Source organism: Vulpes lagopus, chromosome 2, assembly GCF_018345385.1.
Source record: "Vulpes lagopus strain Blue_001 chromosome 2, ASM1834538v1, whole genome shotgun sequence".
Taxonomy (NCBI): domain Eukaryota; kingdom Metazoa; phylum Chordata; class Mammalia; order Carnivora; family Canidae; genus Vulpes; species Vulpes lagopus.
Genome location: NC_054825.1, coordinates 164169462 through 164187034, shown reverse-complemented (window position 1 = coordinate 164187034; position 17573 = coordinate 164169462). Strand labels below are relative to the sequence as shown.

Genomic DNA, 17573 nt, shown 5'->3' with positions numbered 1-17573 from the left:
CAGTGTGGCTGGAACACACGTAGGAGAGAATGTAGGAGAGAAGTTAACAGGGTTGACCATGAAAGGCATTGCGGACCATGGCAAGGGCTTTGGGTTTTATTCTAAGACCAAGGGGAAGCCATTAGAGGGTCTAAATTAGGGGAGTAACACAGTCGGATTTGCTATGTGGACTACTCTGGCTGCTATGTGGAGGAAGGGCTATAGGGATAAGAGTGGAGGCAGAACCAGGGAGAGGGCTACTGTAACATTCCTAGTGAAAAGTGGCGGTGGGCCAAGGAGGTAATGGTAGAAGCTTAGAGGTCTCATTTCAAGGGCTCAACAGAGACTCCTAATACCTCTCTGCCAGTGTCACAATCCTTAAAGAGACAATCCAGATGCCCCAATCAGATGGATGTTTGAGTCAACCATTCACCATGGGCCAATTATCTGAGGGCATCCGGAAGGTCACATAATACAACATGGCCACCATGTTTGTAAGGAAGTTGGTCTGATAACAAGGTAATAAAAGAACATAAGGACTGGGAAGATGCTCCGAAAATGATTATATGGGGAAAAAGTTTTGCCATTCACATTTCAGTGGCTGAAGCAAATCAAGTGGTCACACTCAATTTCAAGAACAACCCATCCACATACCCCAGAATATTTGTGCTCCAGTGACTACCTTATGTCTTGCAAGCCTCCACCATCTTTCCACATGGTTCTTTTTTCTATCTCTTCATTTTTTTAAAAAAAGATTTTATTAATTTATTCATGAGAGACACATACACACAGAGAGACAGAGACACAGAGGGAGAAGCAGGCTCCATGCAGGGAGCCTGATGTGGGACCCGATCCCGGGACTCCAGGATCACGCCCTGGGCCAAAGGCAGGCATGAAACCACTGAGCCACCCAGGGATCCCCCTGGAATCTCTTTCTGTTGGCTTAGTACCCATGGAATGGGGTGCCACAGATAGGTTTCTCCCTCAATAATTCTATTTAACTCAAATTTCCAGTCTGATTTTAATTTTTAAAAAATTGTTTAAAGTAGGCTCCATGCCCAACATGGGGCTTGAACTTATGACCCTGAGAACGAGTCACATGCTCTACCCACTGAGCCAGCCAGGTGCCCCCAGTCTGTTTTTATACAGCTAGAATGGGTAATGGTTGCTGGACCAGATTCTGTTATGTAAAAATAAATAAATAGGGGTGCCTGGGTGGCTTAGTCTTTAAGCATCTGCCTTTGGCTCAGGTCATGATCCCAGAGGCCTGGGATCAAGCCCTGCATCAGGCTCCCTGCTCAGTAGAGAGTTTGCTTCTCCCTTTCTCTCTCTCTCTGCCTCTCCCCCTGCTTGTGCTCACATGCTCTGTCTCTCTCAAATAAAGTCTTTAAATAAGTCCTTAATTAATTTGCTTAAAAATCTGGCATTCTCTCAGTGTACATTGTAAATGTACTGGGGGAAGGCACATTTTACATGCTGGTAAATTAAAACAACATCATGGTTGTCATTTCCAAAGATGGCCATGACAATATGTCCCCTCAATTTCAACCACCCAAATCTTTCCCTGCCCCTCTCCATCTCAGTAAATGGCACTATTTACTTCAACCAAAAACGTAACTTACTCTTGATTCTTCCTTTCACATTCCATCCAGCAGCAATTTCTGTCAGCTTTACCTTCAGAACTTACCCTGAATCAGACCTTCTTTCCTTCATCTATCATCACTACTCTATCCAAGTCACCACCATCTTTGCCTGGACACCTACAAAAGTCTCTTTTTTTTTTTTAATTTTTATTTATTTATGTATGATAGTCACAGAGAGAGAGAGAGGCAGAGACACAGGCATAGGGAGAAGCAGGCTCCATGCACCGGGAGCCCGACGTGGGATTCGATCCCGAGTCTCCAGGATCGCGCCCTGGGCCAAAGGCAGGCGCTAAACCGCTGCGCCACCCAGGGATCCCCAAAAGTCTCTTTTAAAACAAACTAAGGAGGGCATCCCCGGTGGCTCAGTGGTTTAGCGCCAGCTTCAGCCCCGGGGCATGATCCTGGAGACCCAGGATAGAGTCCCATGTTGGGCTCCCTGCATGGAGTCTACTTGCTTCTCCCTCTGCTTCTCTCTCTCTCTGTGTGTGTCTCTCATGAATAAATAAATAAAATTTAAAAAAATAAAACAAACTAAGGGGCGCTTGGGTGGCTTAGTTGGTTAAGTGTCCAACTCTTGATTTCTCAGGTCATGATCTCAGAGTCATGTGATCATGCCCTGGGTTGGGCTCCTTCAGAGAGGAGGATGCTTCTCTCTCCCTCTGCCCCTCCCCCCAACTCATGCTCTCTCTTTCTCTCTCTCTAAAATAAATAAATCTTAAAAGAAAAAAAAAAAAAACACTAACTAAACTGGGGCACCTGACTGGCTCAGATGGTAGAGCATCCAACTCTTGACCTTGGAGTCGAGTTCAAGCCTACTTAAAAAATAAAGTGTGTGTGTGTGAGAGAGAGAGAGACAGATTCTGTATCACGATAAGAAACCTATGATGTAAAGAGTATATTTGAAGATATGCCTTGAAGGATGAATTCAACTGAGTTTCACTGCTACCAAGCAATGATGATGGACCAGTGGAGTCATGGCAGAAGTGAGGCAAAAAGACCAGTGAGATCTCCAGATTTAAAGATTTACCATAAAGCTAATGTCACTGTGACAAAGTTGTACTGGCATAAAAGATAGACAAATGGGCTCCAATGAAGAGTTCAGAAATAGACCACATATATATGATATGGTCACTTGATTTATGACAAAAATATCAAGAGTTCAGTGGAAGGATGAACGAGCTTCTCAATAAATGGAAGCAATCCAATATCCACATGGAAAAAGTGAACTTGACCCTTTCCTCACACGATTCACAAACATTAATTCAAGATGGATCACAGACCAAAACGTGAAAACTAAAAGCCTAATTCTAGAATAAAACATGGGAGAAAGGTTCATGACATTGAGATAAGCAAAGGTTTCTTTCCTTTCTTTTCTTTCTCCTTCCTTCCTTCCTTCCTTCCTTCCTTCCTTCCTTCCTTCCTTCCTTCCTTCCTTCTTTTTTATGATTCCCCCTTCAGGGGGATTTCCTTTTTTTTTTTTAAGTGACCTCTATAGTCAACATGGGGCTTGAACTCACAATCACCAGATCAGACACCCCAGAGTCTCACATACAGCTGAGCCAGCCAGGCACCTTAGTTTCTTAACTAATACACACACACACATACAAAAACAAAAAAAAAACCAGTAGCCACAGAAAAACTAATAAAAAACTAATAAAAACTAATAAACTGGACATCTTCCTAGAGAGCCCTCACTAATTCCTGGCTCTTAACTGCATGGTCACAAGATACCTGATTCATAATCTAGTGTAGAATTTTATTTGGGGTCCAGTGAACACACCAATGTCATCTGTCTCCTATTCTGTATCTTGCATCCTCCATGACATCATACCATCTCCATTCTCCAGATTTTCCTTTTTTTTTTTTTTCCATTCTCAAGATTTTCTAAAATCAATTGCAGACAGAGTAAAACTAATCTGGTCCATATGCTTCAGATATTTATGATCTTATTTTTTAAAAGATTTTATTGATTTATTTGACAGAGAGCACAAGTAGATAGAGCAGCAGGCAGAGAGAGAAAAGCAGGCTCCCCACTAAGCAGAGAGCCTAATGTTGGGCTCGATCCCACTGAGTCATCCAGGCACCCCAGCTATTTATTATCTTAAAGATACATTGTTATATATTATAAGCCATCAGGGGCCTGAGCTGGGAGAGGGCAATAATATTTCATAAAGAACTTGAGGCTGGTTTGTCTGCTTAGAGTGGCACCTGTTATGAACTGAACTGTGTCTCCCAAAAGGGATTATGTTGAAGTCCTGACTCCCAGGACCTGTGAATATAATTTATTTGGAAGTGGGATTTGTGTAAATGTAGCCAAGATAAGGTCAGTTTAGGGTGGATCCTAATGCAAAATGATTGTACTTAGGAAAAGGGGATATTTGGGCATACAACCTGAAAGAGACACAGAAGGAACATACCATGTGAAGGTAGAGATCAGAGTGACTCATATCTATAAGCCAAAGAATGCCAACAATTTCTCCAGCAAACCACCAGGAGCTAGGAAAGAAGCAGGGAGCAAAATCCCCCTCACGGCCCTCAGGGAAATGACCCTGCTTGACATCTGATTATATCAGATTTCTGGCCTCAGGACTTTGAGACAATCAATTTCTGTTGTTGAAGCCACTGAGTTCGGGGTGCTTTGCTACAGTGGCCCTGGAAACCACTGTAGCACCTAAGAAAGTAGGGAAGGGGAGAGTTGTTTCTGGTGGCTTTGTGGAGTTTCTTCACTTAACCAAACTCTGTAGAATGCTAGCTGCTGCTTTTCTGTTCGTTTTCATTTAAATTATGTTCAAGTACTGGCACTCCCTAGGGTTCTGTCCCTGGCCCCTTGTTCTCCCCGGAGAATTTCATGGTTTCATATACTGTATATAAAGGGACTCCCATGTTTTTATTTTAGGGCCAGAAACTTCTTTTTAGACCAAAAAACAAACAAGTTAAGCAATAGAATAACTACTGTAAATATTCCAAAAGGAAAGAGTGCTGAGGAGGACAGATTCTAGCAGATGTTTTAAAATAATGTTAACCCTCAATAAATAGGGGCACCTGAGTGGCTCAGTTGGTTGAGCGTCTGCCTTCGGCTTGGGTCGTGATCCCGGGGGGATCCTGGGATGGAGCCCCTTGTGGGGCCCCAGGCTCAGCCGGGCATATGCTTCTCCCTCTGCCCTGCCCCCTGCTCCTGCTCTCGCTCACTTGTGTTCTCATTTAAATTATTAAATAAATAAATAAATAAAGTCTTTAAAAAAATCCTCAATAAATAAAAACAATGTGATCCTAGCATATGGAAAATCAAGTCACTGCCTAGAAATGTCAGAAATAGACAGAAACCCATTTGGTAATTTAACATATGTTGACGGTAGCACTGCAAAGTAGTGGCGAAAAGATGGATTCTTAACAAATAACGAGCCATCTGGGGGGGAAAAAGCAAGCCTTTAAAAGAAAAACAACATAAATTTAAACCTTAAATGCTTTTTTTGTAGGGTTTTTTAAATTAAATTTTTATTTAAGTCATCTCTACGGCGTTTGGACTCACCATCCATTATCAAGAGTCGCATGCTCCACCGACTGAGCCAACCAGGCGCCTTTTACTAAACCTTAACTTTAAAATCAATTAATCTGGGCAGCGCCGGTGGCTCAGCGGTTTAGCGCCCCCTTCAGCCCAGAGTGTGATCCAGGAGACCCAGGATAGAGTCCCACGTCGGGCTCCTTGCATGGAGCCTGCTTCTCCCTCTGCCTCTCTCTCTCTTTCTCTCTCTCTCTCATGAATAAATAAATAAAATCTTTAAAAATAAAATCAATAAATATAAAGTTTATTCATCTTTTTTATTTCTTGCAAATATGGAATTAAGCAAACTTCAGCAAGTTGCTTTTCCTTTATTAGTCTTTTATGCAGTAAACATCTTTCCGGATCTCTTTGGTAGTTTGCAAGAGATTCCATCGTAGACATTGATTATGATATATACATACTCCAACTAAAGGTATTTTTGTGGTTCCTCTTTTTTTTTTTTCTACTACAAATAATGCTACGGAGAATGTCCTTGTATTCATCACTATTGGCTATAGTGCAGGAAATCTTTTTTTTCTTTTAAGATTTTATTTTTTTATTCATGAGAGAGACACAGAGAGAGGCAGAGACATAGGCAGAGGGAGATGCAGGCTCCCTGCAGGGAGCCCGATGTGGGACTCGATCCTGGACCCCAGGATCATGACCTGAGCCGAAGGCAGATGCTCAACCACTGAGCCACCCAGGTGCCCCTAGTGTGGGAAATCTTTATACATACATGAGAATATTTTCTTTGGAGAGCACCTGGGCTGACTACTCAGTCTCCAGCTCCTCCCAAGGTCAAGCTGACACCATGGGGCCAAAGGGCTCCACCATGGGTCCCCCTGGGGCATAGACAATCCGGTGTAGCCCAAGGCCCCAAGGAAACAAAATGCTCCTATCAGCCAAAATAGTCCAAGAGCTCCAGAGGTTATGTCCTGGGAGCCGGTCAAGGGTTGGTCCTTTCTTTGGAATGTGCAGGGTTTGAGCACTCCAAGACTGTTGAGTTAACCCCTTACTGTATACCCAGGATGCTGTCAGGATCCAGAATCACGGAGAAAGCCTCTCTCTCCCCAGTGCAGTTATGTTGACTCTCACTTTCACTTTTGTTGGCAGATTCCTACCTTTCTTTTTTTTTTTGATTCCTACCTTTCTTTACCCTTTTACCATCTCTGGATGTGTCTAAACAAAACAGTGTAGTTCCGCCTGGTCTTTATGTTCTAGCTTTACTGAAATAAAATTTCTTTTTTTTTTTTTTAAGATTGTATTTATTTATTCATGAGAGACACAGAGAGAGAAGCAGAGACACAGGCAGAGGGAGAAGCAGGCTCCCTGCGGCGACCCTGATGTGGGACTCGATCCTAGAACCCTGGGATCACACCTTGAGCCAAAGGCAGATGCCCAACTGCTGAGCCACCCAGGTGCCCTGAAAATACAATTTCTAAACAATATTCACCCACTTCACAGCCGCACTGATCATGACAGCCCAAACCACGCAGCAACTCAAGCGTATGAAGGGATAAACAAAATGAGGCAGATCCATACAATGGAATATTATTCAGCTGTGAAAAGCAAAGTGCCGACAACTGCTACAACCCGTAGCAGCATGAAAACATCATGCTGCGTGGAAGAAGCCACATACAATGGGCCACATATAATCTCATTTATAGGAAACGTCAGAGTAGGCAAATCCATAGAGACTACTGATCAGTGGAAGCCGAGGGGGAGGGAAGAGAGGTTTGAGGAAAAAAATGGGCAGTGATTGCTAATGGGTATGGAGTTTCTTTCAATGGTGATGAAAATGCTCTCCTAATTTTTAAAGAATCATCATGTTTCTCTCATTTCTCATCATGTTTCTGAGATTCCTCTACATTCTTGCAGGAATCAATCACTTCCAGTCTTTTCACTGCTGAGAAGTACTCCACTGTGCAGATGTGCCACGGGTCGTCAATCTGTGTCTTTATTTGATGTGTACTCAGGTTATTTCCAGTTTGAGGCTATAGTGAATAATGCTGTTATCAACACTGGTGTATAAATCTCTGTGTAAACATAGGTTATTAGGGCACCTGGCTGGCTCAGTGGTTGAGCGTCTGCGTTTGGCTCAGGGCATGATCCTGAAGTCCTGGGATCCAGACTTGCGTCGGGCTCCTGGTAGGGAGCCTACTTCTCCCTCTGCCTGTGTCTCTGCCTCTCTCTGTGTGTCTCTCATGAATAAATAAATACAAGCTAAAAACAAACAAACAAAAAACAAAACAACAACAAAACCCCACAAGTTATCATTTCTCTTGAGAAAATACATAGGAGTGAGGCCTTCTATGAGGGCAGAGAGGAGAAACGGCTTGTCTGGGGTCCCCTGCCAGGTAAGGGCTGGGCTCAAAGTCTGAACGCAGGTTTGGCACCACACATGGGTGCAGCCATGCAACAGAGGAGTGGAAGTCAATCCATTCCAGGGGTCAATGACAACTGCTACAACCAAATAAGGACTTGTCCTATGCCAGGCATGGTTCTAAGTGATCTGCATACATTAACTCATTTATTTCTCAGTCAACCCCAAGGAGAAAGAACTAGTGCTCTTGTCCCCATCATAAAGATGAGAATACTAAGGCCAGGGAGGTTAAATTGGTTGCTATAGGCCACGTAGAGTGATGGAGAGATGAGTCCACCTAGATCGATCTGGCCCCAGAGATGAAACTCTCAGCCACTGTGGCACCTGCCCCTGCATCATCCACTCCTGGGGGTGTTTCCCAGAGAAATCCTTTCATGCTCTGTACAGGGCTGTGCTCGATGATGATGATGGTGGTGGTGGTGATGGATGGTGATGGTCTTGGGATGGCTGGTGGAGTTGGATGCTAGGGGGTCAGCCCCCCAAGGTGTGCGTAGAGGGAAAATAGGTGGAGGTAAAATGCCGAATGGAAGTCAGTGATTGGAAGCAGCAGACTAGGTATGTGGTAACACAGACAGGGAGGGAGGGAGGAACAGAAAGGGGAAGGGGAGGAGGAGAAAGAGAAAAACGAATAAAATATATTTTCCAGTCTACTCAATGTATCCTTCTCGAGAATACGTCTATGAAATGAATTGAAAATTTGGGTAATTTGTCAAATATATTCTAGGTCTTTCTCATGTGTCTGCTGAGCTCAGGGGATGGCAACATGGCACTGGGGCTCCCCTGGGGCTCCTCTCCCCATCTTCCTGTGCCTCCACTGTGGTCCAGACCTTGGGGGGCAACCCAGCCCTCTCCCTGGGGGCAGGAGGGAGCAACCGGAATGTCTGGAGAAGGGTTGGGTGACAGATGGTGGGGAATGTAGGGTCCAAGCTCTTCTGTCTCTGGGTTCAAACGTGCACACTCGACCCAAGACCCAAGCCTGTGCGTGTCTTTCAAATCTCCATCTAGCAGAGAATTCCTTACCCGCTCTCCGCTGGCCCTGACTCCCTTTGGGATTGCCCTCCTCTGGACACAGGAGAGATGGGGACAGAGAGTCACAAGCTCAGAGTCAGGCAGAGATGGAGATAGACCGAGGCCCCACCACACCCCTTCCTAATCTTTCCAGGGCTGATGGCGCCCCTTGAGCACCAATTTTCAGCTTGACAAGAAGGCCCCCACAGGCCCCAGCTGCCACAGGCCTCCAGCCCCAAATTCTGCACAGTCTTGACCTCACAAGGTTCCCCCAGGCCACTCCTCTGACCACCCTGTCTGTTCCTCATGGCTTCTGGTACTTTCTAGGAGTTACAGCCCCTTTGCTGTGAAAACACTCATCACCCTACACTGGAACTCTATTTGTGCAAATGTCTGAGCTTCACCAGAGCAGAGACCGAGGCTCTATTTCTTCAACTCCAAGGGCACAAGCTGGACTCATGAACCTGACTTAAAGTGCCTCTCCAACACCTTTCATCTGTGTGGCACTGGGCACAGTGCTCCCCACACCTCTGGTCTTCTACAATCTCATGGGCAAAGTGAGGATGACAAATCCTACCCGATTGCCTTTGCCTCGTGATAAAGTGCTCTTGTTCCCTTGCCTGTTCTGTTGTGAACCTCTAATGCCCGCCAGGGTTTACAACATCGGGGACCTAGAATAATCATGGATCAGCAGCTAATAATGGTGATTCACATTTGCCAGCATGTCTCCCATGCCAGGTCCAGCTCATAGGAAGTCTCAGTGAGTACAGTATTTCATCCACACTGGGCATGGAGCCTACTTTACTTTTTTTTTTTTTTTTTTTATGATAGTCACAGAGAGAGAGAGAGAGAGAGAGAGAGGCAGAGACACAGGCAGAGGGAGAAGCAGGCTCCATGTATCGGGAGCCCGACATGGGATTCGATCCCGGGTCTCCAGGATCGCGCCCTGGGTCAAAGGCAGGCGCTAAACCGCTGCGCCACCCAGGGATCCCTGGAGCCTACTTTAAAAAAAAAAAAAAAGTTTGTTATTCTTACAGATCCCCAAAGAAGGGGGTGTGTCAAGCACTTGAGGGAAGTGCCCAGGTCCTCAGGAGGCCGAAGGTGAAGGTGGAGCTCTGGGCAAGAGACTATTGTGGTTTCTCAGGGAAGGAACAGGGGAGGCAGGGTAAGTGGGCTGGGTCTGGGGTGTCGGGGTTGTCCCTAGATGTCTGGAATGTGGTCCTGGGGTGCACAGGACTTGAACTCATGACCCTGAGATGGAGACTTGAGCTGAGATCACAAGTCAGGCACTAGACTCATAACCAACTGAGCCACCCAGGCATCCCAACAAAGGATCTTTTCAATCTGATCCTTGGCTTCCCCACACCTGAATAACAATAAAACCTACATTTTGCAAGACTTTGCTGCTAATGGCCTACTCTGGGACCTTCTTCCCAGGACTGCTGTGGGGTTCAAGGTACCTGGGAGTCTATATCCCCCTCTGTCCTCATGACCCATGGCCCAAAACTGATGAGGAGAGGGGGGATAGTGGAGTCTCCAATGACCATGCCCCCAACGTTCATACACCAGCATAGTCCCCTCCCATAATCAGCCAGCCTGACTTGAATTAGCCAATGGAATGTGTTGAAGGTGACACTGGGCCATTTCTGTGCTCAGTCTTTATGAGACTGGCAGCTTCTGTGTCCCCCACGAATAATACTCACTTTGGAGGACCCTGAGCTACCATGTAGGGAGTCCAGGTACCCTGCTGGAGAGACCACGTGGAGAGGGGGGGCGCTGAGGCCACTCAGAGATAAACAGGAGTCCAGATGTCCTGCAGCCAAGCTGACTCCAGCCTACTTGCCATTCCTGGCAAGGTGCTAGACATGTCTGAGCCATCTTGGATTTTCCAGCCCAGTTGGACCCTAAAATGGCTACAGCCCGGGTCATATGGTGCCTCAGAATTGCCTTGCTGAGCCAGTCAGCCCATGAAATTGTGAGTGATCACAAACAGTTATTATTTTAAGGCTCTAACTTTGGGGTCGCCTGGGGGGCTCAGTGGTTGAGTGTCTGCCTTCAGCTCAGGTTGTGATCCTAGGGTCCTGGGATCGAGTCCTGCATAGGGCTCCCCCCAGGGAGCCTACTTCTCCTTCTGCCTATGTCTCTGCCTCTCTCTCTGTGTCTCTCATGAATAAATAAATAAAATCTAAAATAAAAGAAAGAGAAAAATGACTCTAACTTTGGGGGAAGCTTGTTATTTTCAGCAATAGAAAACCCAAACAGGGATCTCCATCTGCCTCAAAAGCCTAGCTCCCTTTGCCTCAGGGCAGGAAAGTCTGCAACTTAATTTATCCTCCAGAGCTCCCCACAGGATCTCGGAGAGATTGGGACCTCACCTGAAGTTATACGCTTGCTAGTCTTCCCCTTCACTGTCCGGTTTCCTCTGCTCCTTTTTGGTTTCTCCTTGGAGCATTTCTTTAGAAAATCATGGGCATGTGATTTTTGTCTCGGGCTCTGCTTCCAAGAGAATCTGACCTCAGACATAGCAGCGCTTCTGATATTCTCTCTTCCAACCAGAAGCCAAGGCTCTGGCTCCCTATTCTCCCTCTCCACTCTTCTCTGCCCCTCTCGTACATCCAAAAAACACAGACCAGACCACCTTCCAGACTCCCATCTAGTTGGTGGCATGGGAGAGAAGAAGGTGGGAACAAAGACATCCAAGAGGTCTCCGAAGGAAGCAGCAAGCAGCTTGTTTGCCCTGGCCAGCAGCAAGTGACACCTCCCTGCCCCCAACCACACAGCTACCGAGGGGATCATATGGAGGTCAGGCAGGCAAGAGTCAGGCGGTTGGCATGTCAGCAGCAGTTCAGGGGCCAAGTGGGGAGGAGAGTCATCTCTGATTCTGTGTCGGTGGTGGGAGGGGCTCTGCCGGTTGTCCCAACCTCTCCCTGGGAAGTCTGTCTCTGTGACCTTCCTACCCCCACCAGCTGTCCGTCCCTGGAAACCCCAGAATCCATCACCATGGATCCTCCAGCAGGTCCCACAGCCGCTTGCCACTGGAGTCCGATAAGTCAGCAGAGAAGATGCTGGGGGCCGGGGGGCCACAGCCTAGCAGGGGACCCCCACTCAGAGCCTCCAGCCAGTCCAAGGAGTCTGTGGGGCCCCTGGGAGAGAGGGACGGGGAGTTTGTGGGGGATGGGAGTGAGGAAGAGAAGACAGATGAGAGGCCTTCAGAGTCCGGGGAGGGGGACAGCACGTCGAAGGAGCCGGGGAAGTCCAGGGGAATGGGGGGCAGTGGGTCTGCAGGAAAAGGAATGGAGTGTGAGCTTAGGAAGGCAGAGACCCGCACCTCACTCCGTTATTCCTCGTTTCCAGAAATCTAAGTCCCCAGCCCACTCCTCCCTGCAACCCAAGACTTCAGACCCCAACCCCTTCCTCTCTTGGACTAGAAGTCCAGAATCTCAATCTAGAAGTTCGACTCTTACCCTCAGGCTCCACTTGATCCTCCAGGATGTCATCAATGCCGCGGTTCGGAAGCAACTGCGGACGGGCAGAAGCTGCGTGAGCCAGGATCCCGCCCCATCCTGACCGAGACCCCTTGCCCGCCCCCACGCACCTGCGCCCGGCGGATGGCTTCCTGCAGCTCCTCCTCCAGTGTCAGGGCCGCTGCGGCCGGTGCTGAGGAAGGGGTCGGTGCCGGAGCCGCAGCCGCAGCCGCAGCCGCAGCGGGAGCGGGAGCCGGAGCCGGAGCCGGAGCCGGAGCCGGAGCCGGAGCGGGAGCCGGAGAAGTAGTCGCAGGGTTTTCCGCGGTACGTGCAGCAGGCGGAGCGCAAGAATTTGGGCTCGGCTTGAGCTAGAACCGCACAGAGGAGCTCCCATAAGCCACGCCCACCGGGCGCAACCCCACCCCTCGCCACCTGTGGCTCCGCCCCTTGGCCCCTTCCCGGCCCGCCCTCGGTACCGCCCTGTATTCTCATTGGCTTCTCTTCCCTTGGATCCTCCCATTTTGCTCTTAACCACGCCCCCCCACATCCCATTGGCTAGTCTTCTTTCGACTTCCCGCCCCGTCCCGCTTTGTCTTCTCCTCACTGGTCCACACGCGCGTAGCCCCGCCCTCACCGAGCCCTGCCGCCGGACGGCTCCCAGAGCCTTGGGCCTGAGGCGCGGCCAGGGAGCACCCACGGGACCGTCCTCGCGCCGCGGCTTCGGCCGCTCGCGGGGCAGGGCGCCGCCGCGCATGCGCTCCAGGAGCATCGACTTAGTCCCAGACACCGGGAGGCCCTGCAGGCGCAGCTGCTGCCGGAGCTCTGAGACCTGGGCGGGTGGGGGGGAGAGGCCTTGCTGGGAGGGCTCCGGGGCGCAGGCAGGAGCTGGGGATAGACATTTGGAAGCCGCGAGGGGAGGCACTGGGGAGCCGGGCTCCTGGGTCCCTGATGGCGCAGAGGCTGCGGGGTTAGACTTATGGGTACCCACCGAGGGGAGGGCCAGCCTGGGATGTTACCCCCCATGCTCGCTCACCGTCAGCTCCTCCAGTTTAAGGGTCTGAAGTTCCAGCTTGTGTGGAGGGGGTGAGGGGCGGGGGACTCCAGGTGGGGAGGGAGTGAGGGCAGTGGGCTTCATCCTGGCGGTAGTCGTGGGGGAGGGGAACCGCGGTTAGAGGGGGAGGAGAGAGGCAGGGCGTCCCCAGGTTCTCAAACGCGGCAGGGGCTTGTGAAAAGGAAGGAGAAGGTCCAGACCCCTGGGTCTCCGAAGAGGCTAATTCCTGTGCACAGGACAGGAGGAACCAGAGGCTGTCTTCTAGGGGAGGGACGGGTTGGGGGCTGGAGTCCCCCTGCTCTTGGACTCGGTTTGAGGGAGGAGGGTGCACCGGGGTCTGAATTTCCCCCCAGAGAACAAAAACAGGGATCATACCTGGGAGGTGGCTGCTGTGAGTTTGTCCCTTCCCACAGAGGTGGTCCAGGGGGACCCAGGGCCAACTCTTTGGCCGGGGGGTCTACCCTGGACCCTTGTCTCCGCCCTGGGGGTATGTACTGGTGATATGTCAAGTTCCCCTTTGCCTTGGGCTTTCTCCAGTGTTGGGAGATCTTGGGAGACTCCTGAAAAAGCAGGTGTGATGTCATATGGAGCTTCAGCTCCGTCCCCACTCTCCTGCCCCAGAGCCTCATGCAAAATATGGTGTCAGCTTGCCACCACCATTAAAAGGAGCAGAAAGGGCAGCAGCAAGGAGGACCAATGCTAGACTCTCCGGGGTACTCCTCACTCGATGGAGACTCACCTTCAGGGACCTCCAAGTGCCGTATTCTGATTCAGGGAGCAGGTCCCCAGGGCTGAGGAGGAAAGGGGTGAGGCCCGAGGGCGAGACTGGGGCCGGGGCTCTGGGGGCCAGAGCGGGGCCTGTGGTTGAGACCCACGGGTCTGGATCCAAGACTGGAGAGGTGGTGAAGGACCCTGAGAGGCCTGTAGACAGCAAGCCAGGCAGACAGGAGCAAGGTTGTGTGGGAAGGAGGGCCCTGGAGGCCTCAGCCCATCACTGCCGCCCCCCCCCCCCCATGTGGGAGGGCAGGCCCAGGGAGGGAAACCCCAGTGGTAGCAGCTGAGTGCCCAGGCTCCTGGATCTCAGGGCAAAGGTTCCAGCCTTTTCTATTCTCAAGAAAGGCAGGAATTGGGGCATCTGGGTGGCTCAGTGGTTGAGCATCTGCCTTTCGCTCAGGTCGTGATCCTGGGGGTCCTGGGATCAAGTCCCCAATCAGGCTCCCCACAGGGAGCCTGCTTCTCCCTCTGCCTGTGACCCTGCCTCTGTGTGTGTGTGTCTCTCATGAATAAATAAATAAAATCTTAAAAAAGAAAAAAAAAAAAAGGCAGGGATTGTCCTTAGTCACCTAGGGGTGTGGTAGCTAAGGATCACAGATTTGGGGTGAGGGGAGTTTTGCTGGGACAGGGATGGGGCCAGCATTCCTGGTTCTTGAGGAGAGAGAGAAGCTGAAAGCCACATCCTGAGATTCTTTATGTGTGCCAAGTGTGGAGTCTGGGATGCCTGTCTTCTCCAAAGAAACAGGATCTGGATTCATGCATTTTATTGGAGTGAGAGAAGTCACAGAGCAGCATGCAGAGCTTTTAGGGGTGGGGTGGCGAGGGACCCATACTCTTGGGTTCTCGGGAAAGGACAGGCTAGGATTTCAGTGTATCCCTGGCATAGGGACTGAGGCTCAGGAACCAGTGTGGGATATCTTGTAGCTGCCCTCCCGGGTACCCCAGGGGTATCAGGCCTCCATCCCCCTCCCTGTCGGGGCCCCACACTTACTTGGGTCCTGATACCGCCTGTGGATCCGAAGCTGGAGCACTATGGAGGAAGGAGGGAGGTGGGAGGAGAAAGGCGGGAAGGGAGTGTCCAGGAGCCTGGCCTGGCAGGCGGTGTGAGCTGCAGTTGTTGGCAGGACACGCGTGCCCAGCCCCCTTACACACCCAATGCAGGCGGGTGGGCCAGCAGCCTGTTCCCTTTCCCGGGCCTCCCGCCTGCTCCTTGCTCCCTGCCAGAGCTGTTCTGGGACTAGGAGCCAGCCAGTGTGCAGGCAGGAGGCTAGCCCTGCCCCCCAGCTCCACCTGCCCCCTGCCCCCAGCTCCACCTGCCCCCTTCCGCAGCGTGTGCCCACCCCACCCAAGGCACGATCCTCATCTTGGCAGCCGCACCCATTTGTACTTCACCTCTTCTTGTCCACGTGCTCCAGTGCCCACGAGCCTGCTCCCTTCTGTGTGCCCCTGGGCCTCCCTGCACTCACCCTCTCTGCACACACTTCCTTGGGCTCTCCTTCTGGCACCTATGGCACTTTTATGCACTTGTACCCTTTGACACACTTCATCCTTGGCTCACTCTGCCTTGGCACCCACTCGGCCACCTTGACACTAATTTGCACATTCAGGATTTGGCTTCCAGTTCTGGAGTGGGGTTCTCTCTTTGCACATTTCGCATGCATTCTCTGGCACACTTTGCTCTTTGCTCACTGGTGTCTTTGCACCGATCCAGCCACGTGAGCATCCTTGTTTGCACACTCACATGCCCTTCAGGGACTGACATCCAGTGCCACTCACTTGCACGCTCTCAGTCCACCTTAGGACCTAAAATACAACCTTTGACACATCCAAGGTTTGGTAGCTCACTGGCCCCTCACCAGCACTCCCATATTGCTCACACCAAAATCCCCACACTGCAAACTCCTCCATTTTGCACACAGATCAATTTAGGCCCCTGTTCCTTGGCAGTACCTGATTCTCCACCTTAGCCACCCACTCCTCTCTGTATACAGGAACATTGCATTATTGGCCATTTGCACACTCACAGAGCCACCAAAATGGAACCCATTTGTTGGGGCCTCTTTTATACACAAGTGACCTTTTGCACAGAAAACACCTGCCTTGTGGGCCCCATGACCCCCTCCCTCTGCCTCACCCACCATACACACTGCCAGAGTTAAGAGCATTTGATCCCAGGACCCCAAAAGACCCCTTCCCTACATGCAGAGAGAAGCCTCTCACCAGATCTGAACTTGGAGCGAATGATTTGGGAGCGCTGAGAGGAAGTTGCGAGAGTCATTGCCAAGGCTGGGATGGAGACCTGGACTGAGGGGAGGACAGGGCCCCCACCGGAGGCAGGGTCAGAGTGGAGGTCAGGAGGCTGTCCCTGCGTGTGAAGGCAGCAGGGAAAGGGCCTCAGAGGCTTAGGAATAGGAGAGGCCTTGAGCCATAACTTCTGGATCCTGAAGAAGGAAGGGCTGGGAGAGGGGACTCCTGACTTTGAGGGCCCCAATTCCTGGAGCCTGGAGGAGGAAAGATTGGGATCTATGAAAGGAGACCCCTGGGCCTGTGAAAGGAGAGGAAGGAAAAGGGGCTGAAGGGACAGAGCTCAACACTCCGAAGGGGCTAGAATCCAACACCCTTGATCAAGAGGGGAGAGCTACCTGGTAGGTTCCTGGGGAATGGAAGGGTCTCTGCCACCTGCATTTAAGAAGGGAGTGGGTGGGTGGGTGGCAGCCACCCTGGTCTGTGAGGAAGGGACTGGGACCAGAGAGGTGCAGAGGAGTTAAGGTGGGCTCCCCCCACCCCTCATCCCAGGGGCTTCTCACCAGGTGGGCTCAGCGCAGCGGTGCTCTGGAGCGGGTTGAGTCCCTGGTCTAGGCTGGAGGCCTCAGGCTCCGCCCCACCAGCTGGGAGCGCCTAGGACGCCCCTTTCGAGGGCGTGCCTGGGGCCTGAGGACGAGGCGCGGGGTTGGGGGGCGGACAGGAGCCCCGCCTGGGACCCTGAGAAGGGGCGGGAGCACAAGCTGGGAGGGACTGGGGCGGGGCGAACGTCGGGGTTCCCTGGGTCGCTCCTCCTCCGCGTCCTGGGGCCTCGGGGTCGGGCGGGGCAGCCACCCGCGGACTGACAGTAGCAGGTGCCTGGAGAGGGGCTCCGAGTGAGCAGCGGGAGCAGGTGGTCGCGACCCGGCCCTGCGGGCAGGTGCCACCTGTCGCTTATTTTTTCCCTGACGCAGCAGCAGGGTCAGATTTAGGGGAGTGGAAAGTTCAAACTGGAGCCCCGGACTCCTGAGTCTGAGGGAGGAGGGGACTTGGGGACCCGGACTCCCGGGTCTGAGGGAGGAGTGGGTTGGGGGCCCGGACTTCCTGATGTGGAAAACGAGGGTTGCCAGAACAAGGACAAGAGGTGTTGGGATTCCGCAGGGTGCCCGACAGGCCGAAATGTGCAGATGGGTTCTGGGAACCCAGACTCCTGGGTCTGAGGGAGAGGAGGGTTGGACTATGGCCTCTGGGGTCGAAGGGAGAGAAGTCTGGTCCCCACTGGCAGGACTGAGGGCCTGATATTTGGCAGAGAGAGCTTAGAGCTCTGTCCTGAAATGCGTGGGAGGCCCCAGGGCTCCGGGTTTGGATTACAAGCCGCAGGGCAAGCTGAGGCCGAAGCTATAAATACCTCCTCGGACTGGGCAAGAACCCAACGCTCTAGTCGAGGACCATGGTGCTGTAATCCGCAGAAAGTCATCATCACCAGCGT

At 51.2% G+C, this 17573-nt stretch overlaps 1 protein-coding gene across 8 annotated transcripts in view; it reads right to left on the bottom strand.

Annotated features, from left to right (window-relative positions):
• Positions 1–17457, bottom strand: part of MAMSTR (MEF2 activating motif and SAP domain containing transcriptional regulator) — a 30401-nt gene extending 12944 nt beyond the window's left edge. For 5 of the 8 annotated variants that reach the window (XM_041745699.1, XM_041745698.1, XM_041745700.1 and 2 more), the window contains exons 1-8: positions 16064–17457; positions 14835–14873; positions 13809–13990; positions 13445–13629; positions 13052–13154; positions 12653–12847; positions 12150–12386; positions 12019–12073 (exon numbers count right to left, since the gene is read on the bottom strand). In XM_041745699.1, the coding sequence (XP_041601633.1) occupies positions 12019–12073; positions 12150–12386; positions 12653–12847; positions 13052–13154; positions 13445–13629; positions 13809–13990; positions 14835–14873; positions 16064–16121 (1054 nt within the window). In that variant the 5' untranslated portion in view covers positions 16122–17457. Of the gene's footprint in view, positions 1–10929; positions 11834–12018; positions 12074–12149; positions 12387–12652; positions 12848–13051; positions 13155–13444; positions 13630–13808; positions 13991–14834; positions 14874–16063 lie in introns of those variants that run through there. The other 3 variants (XM_041745696.1, XM_041745695.1, XR_005986275.1) reach the window with 3 other exon arrangements.
• Positions 17458–17573: the final 116 nt, after the last annotated feature.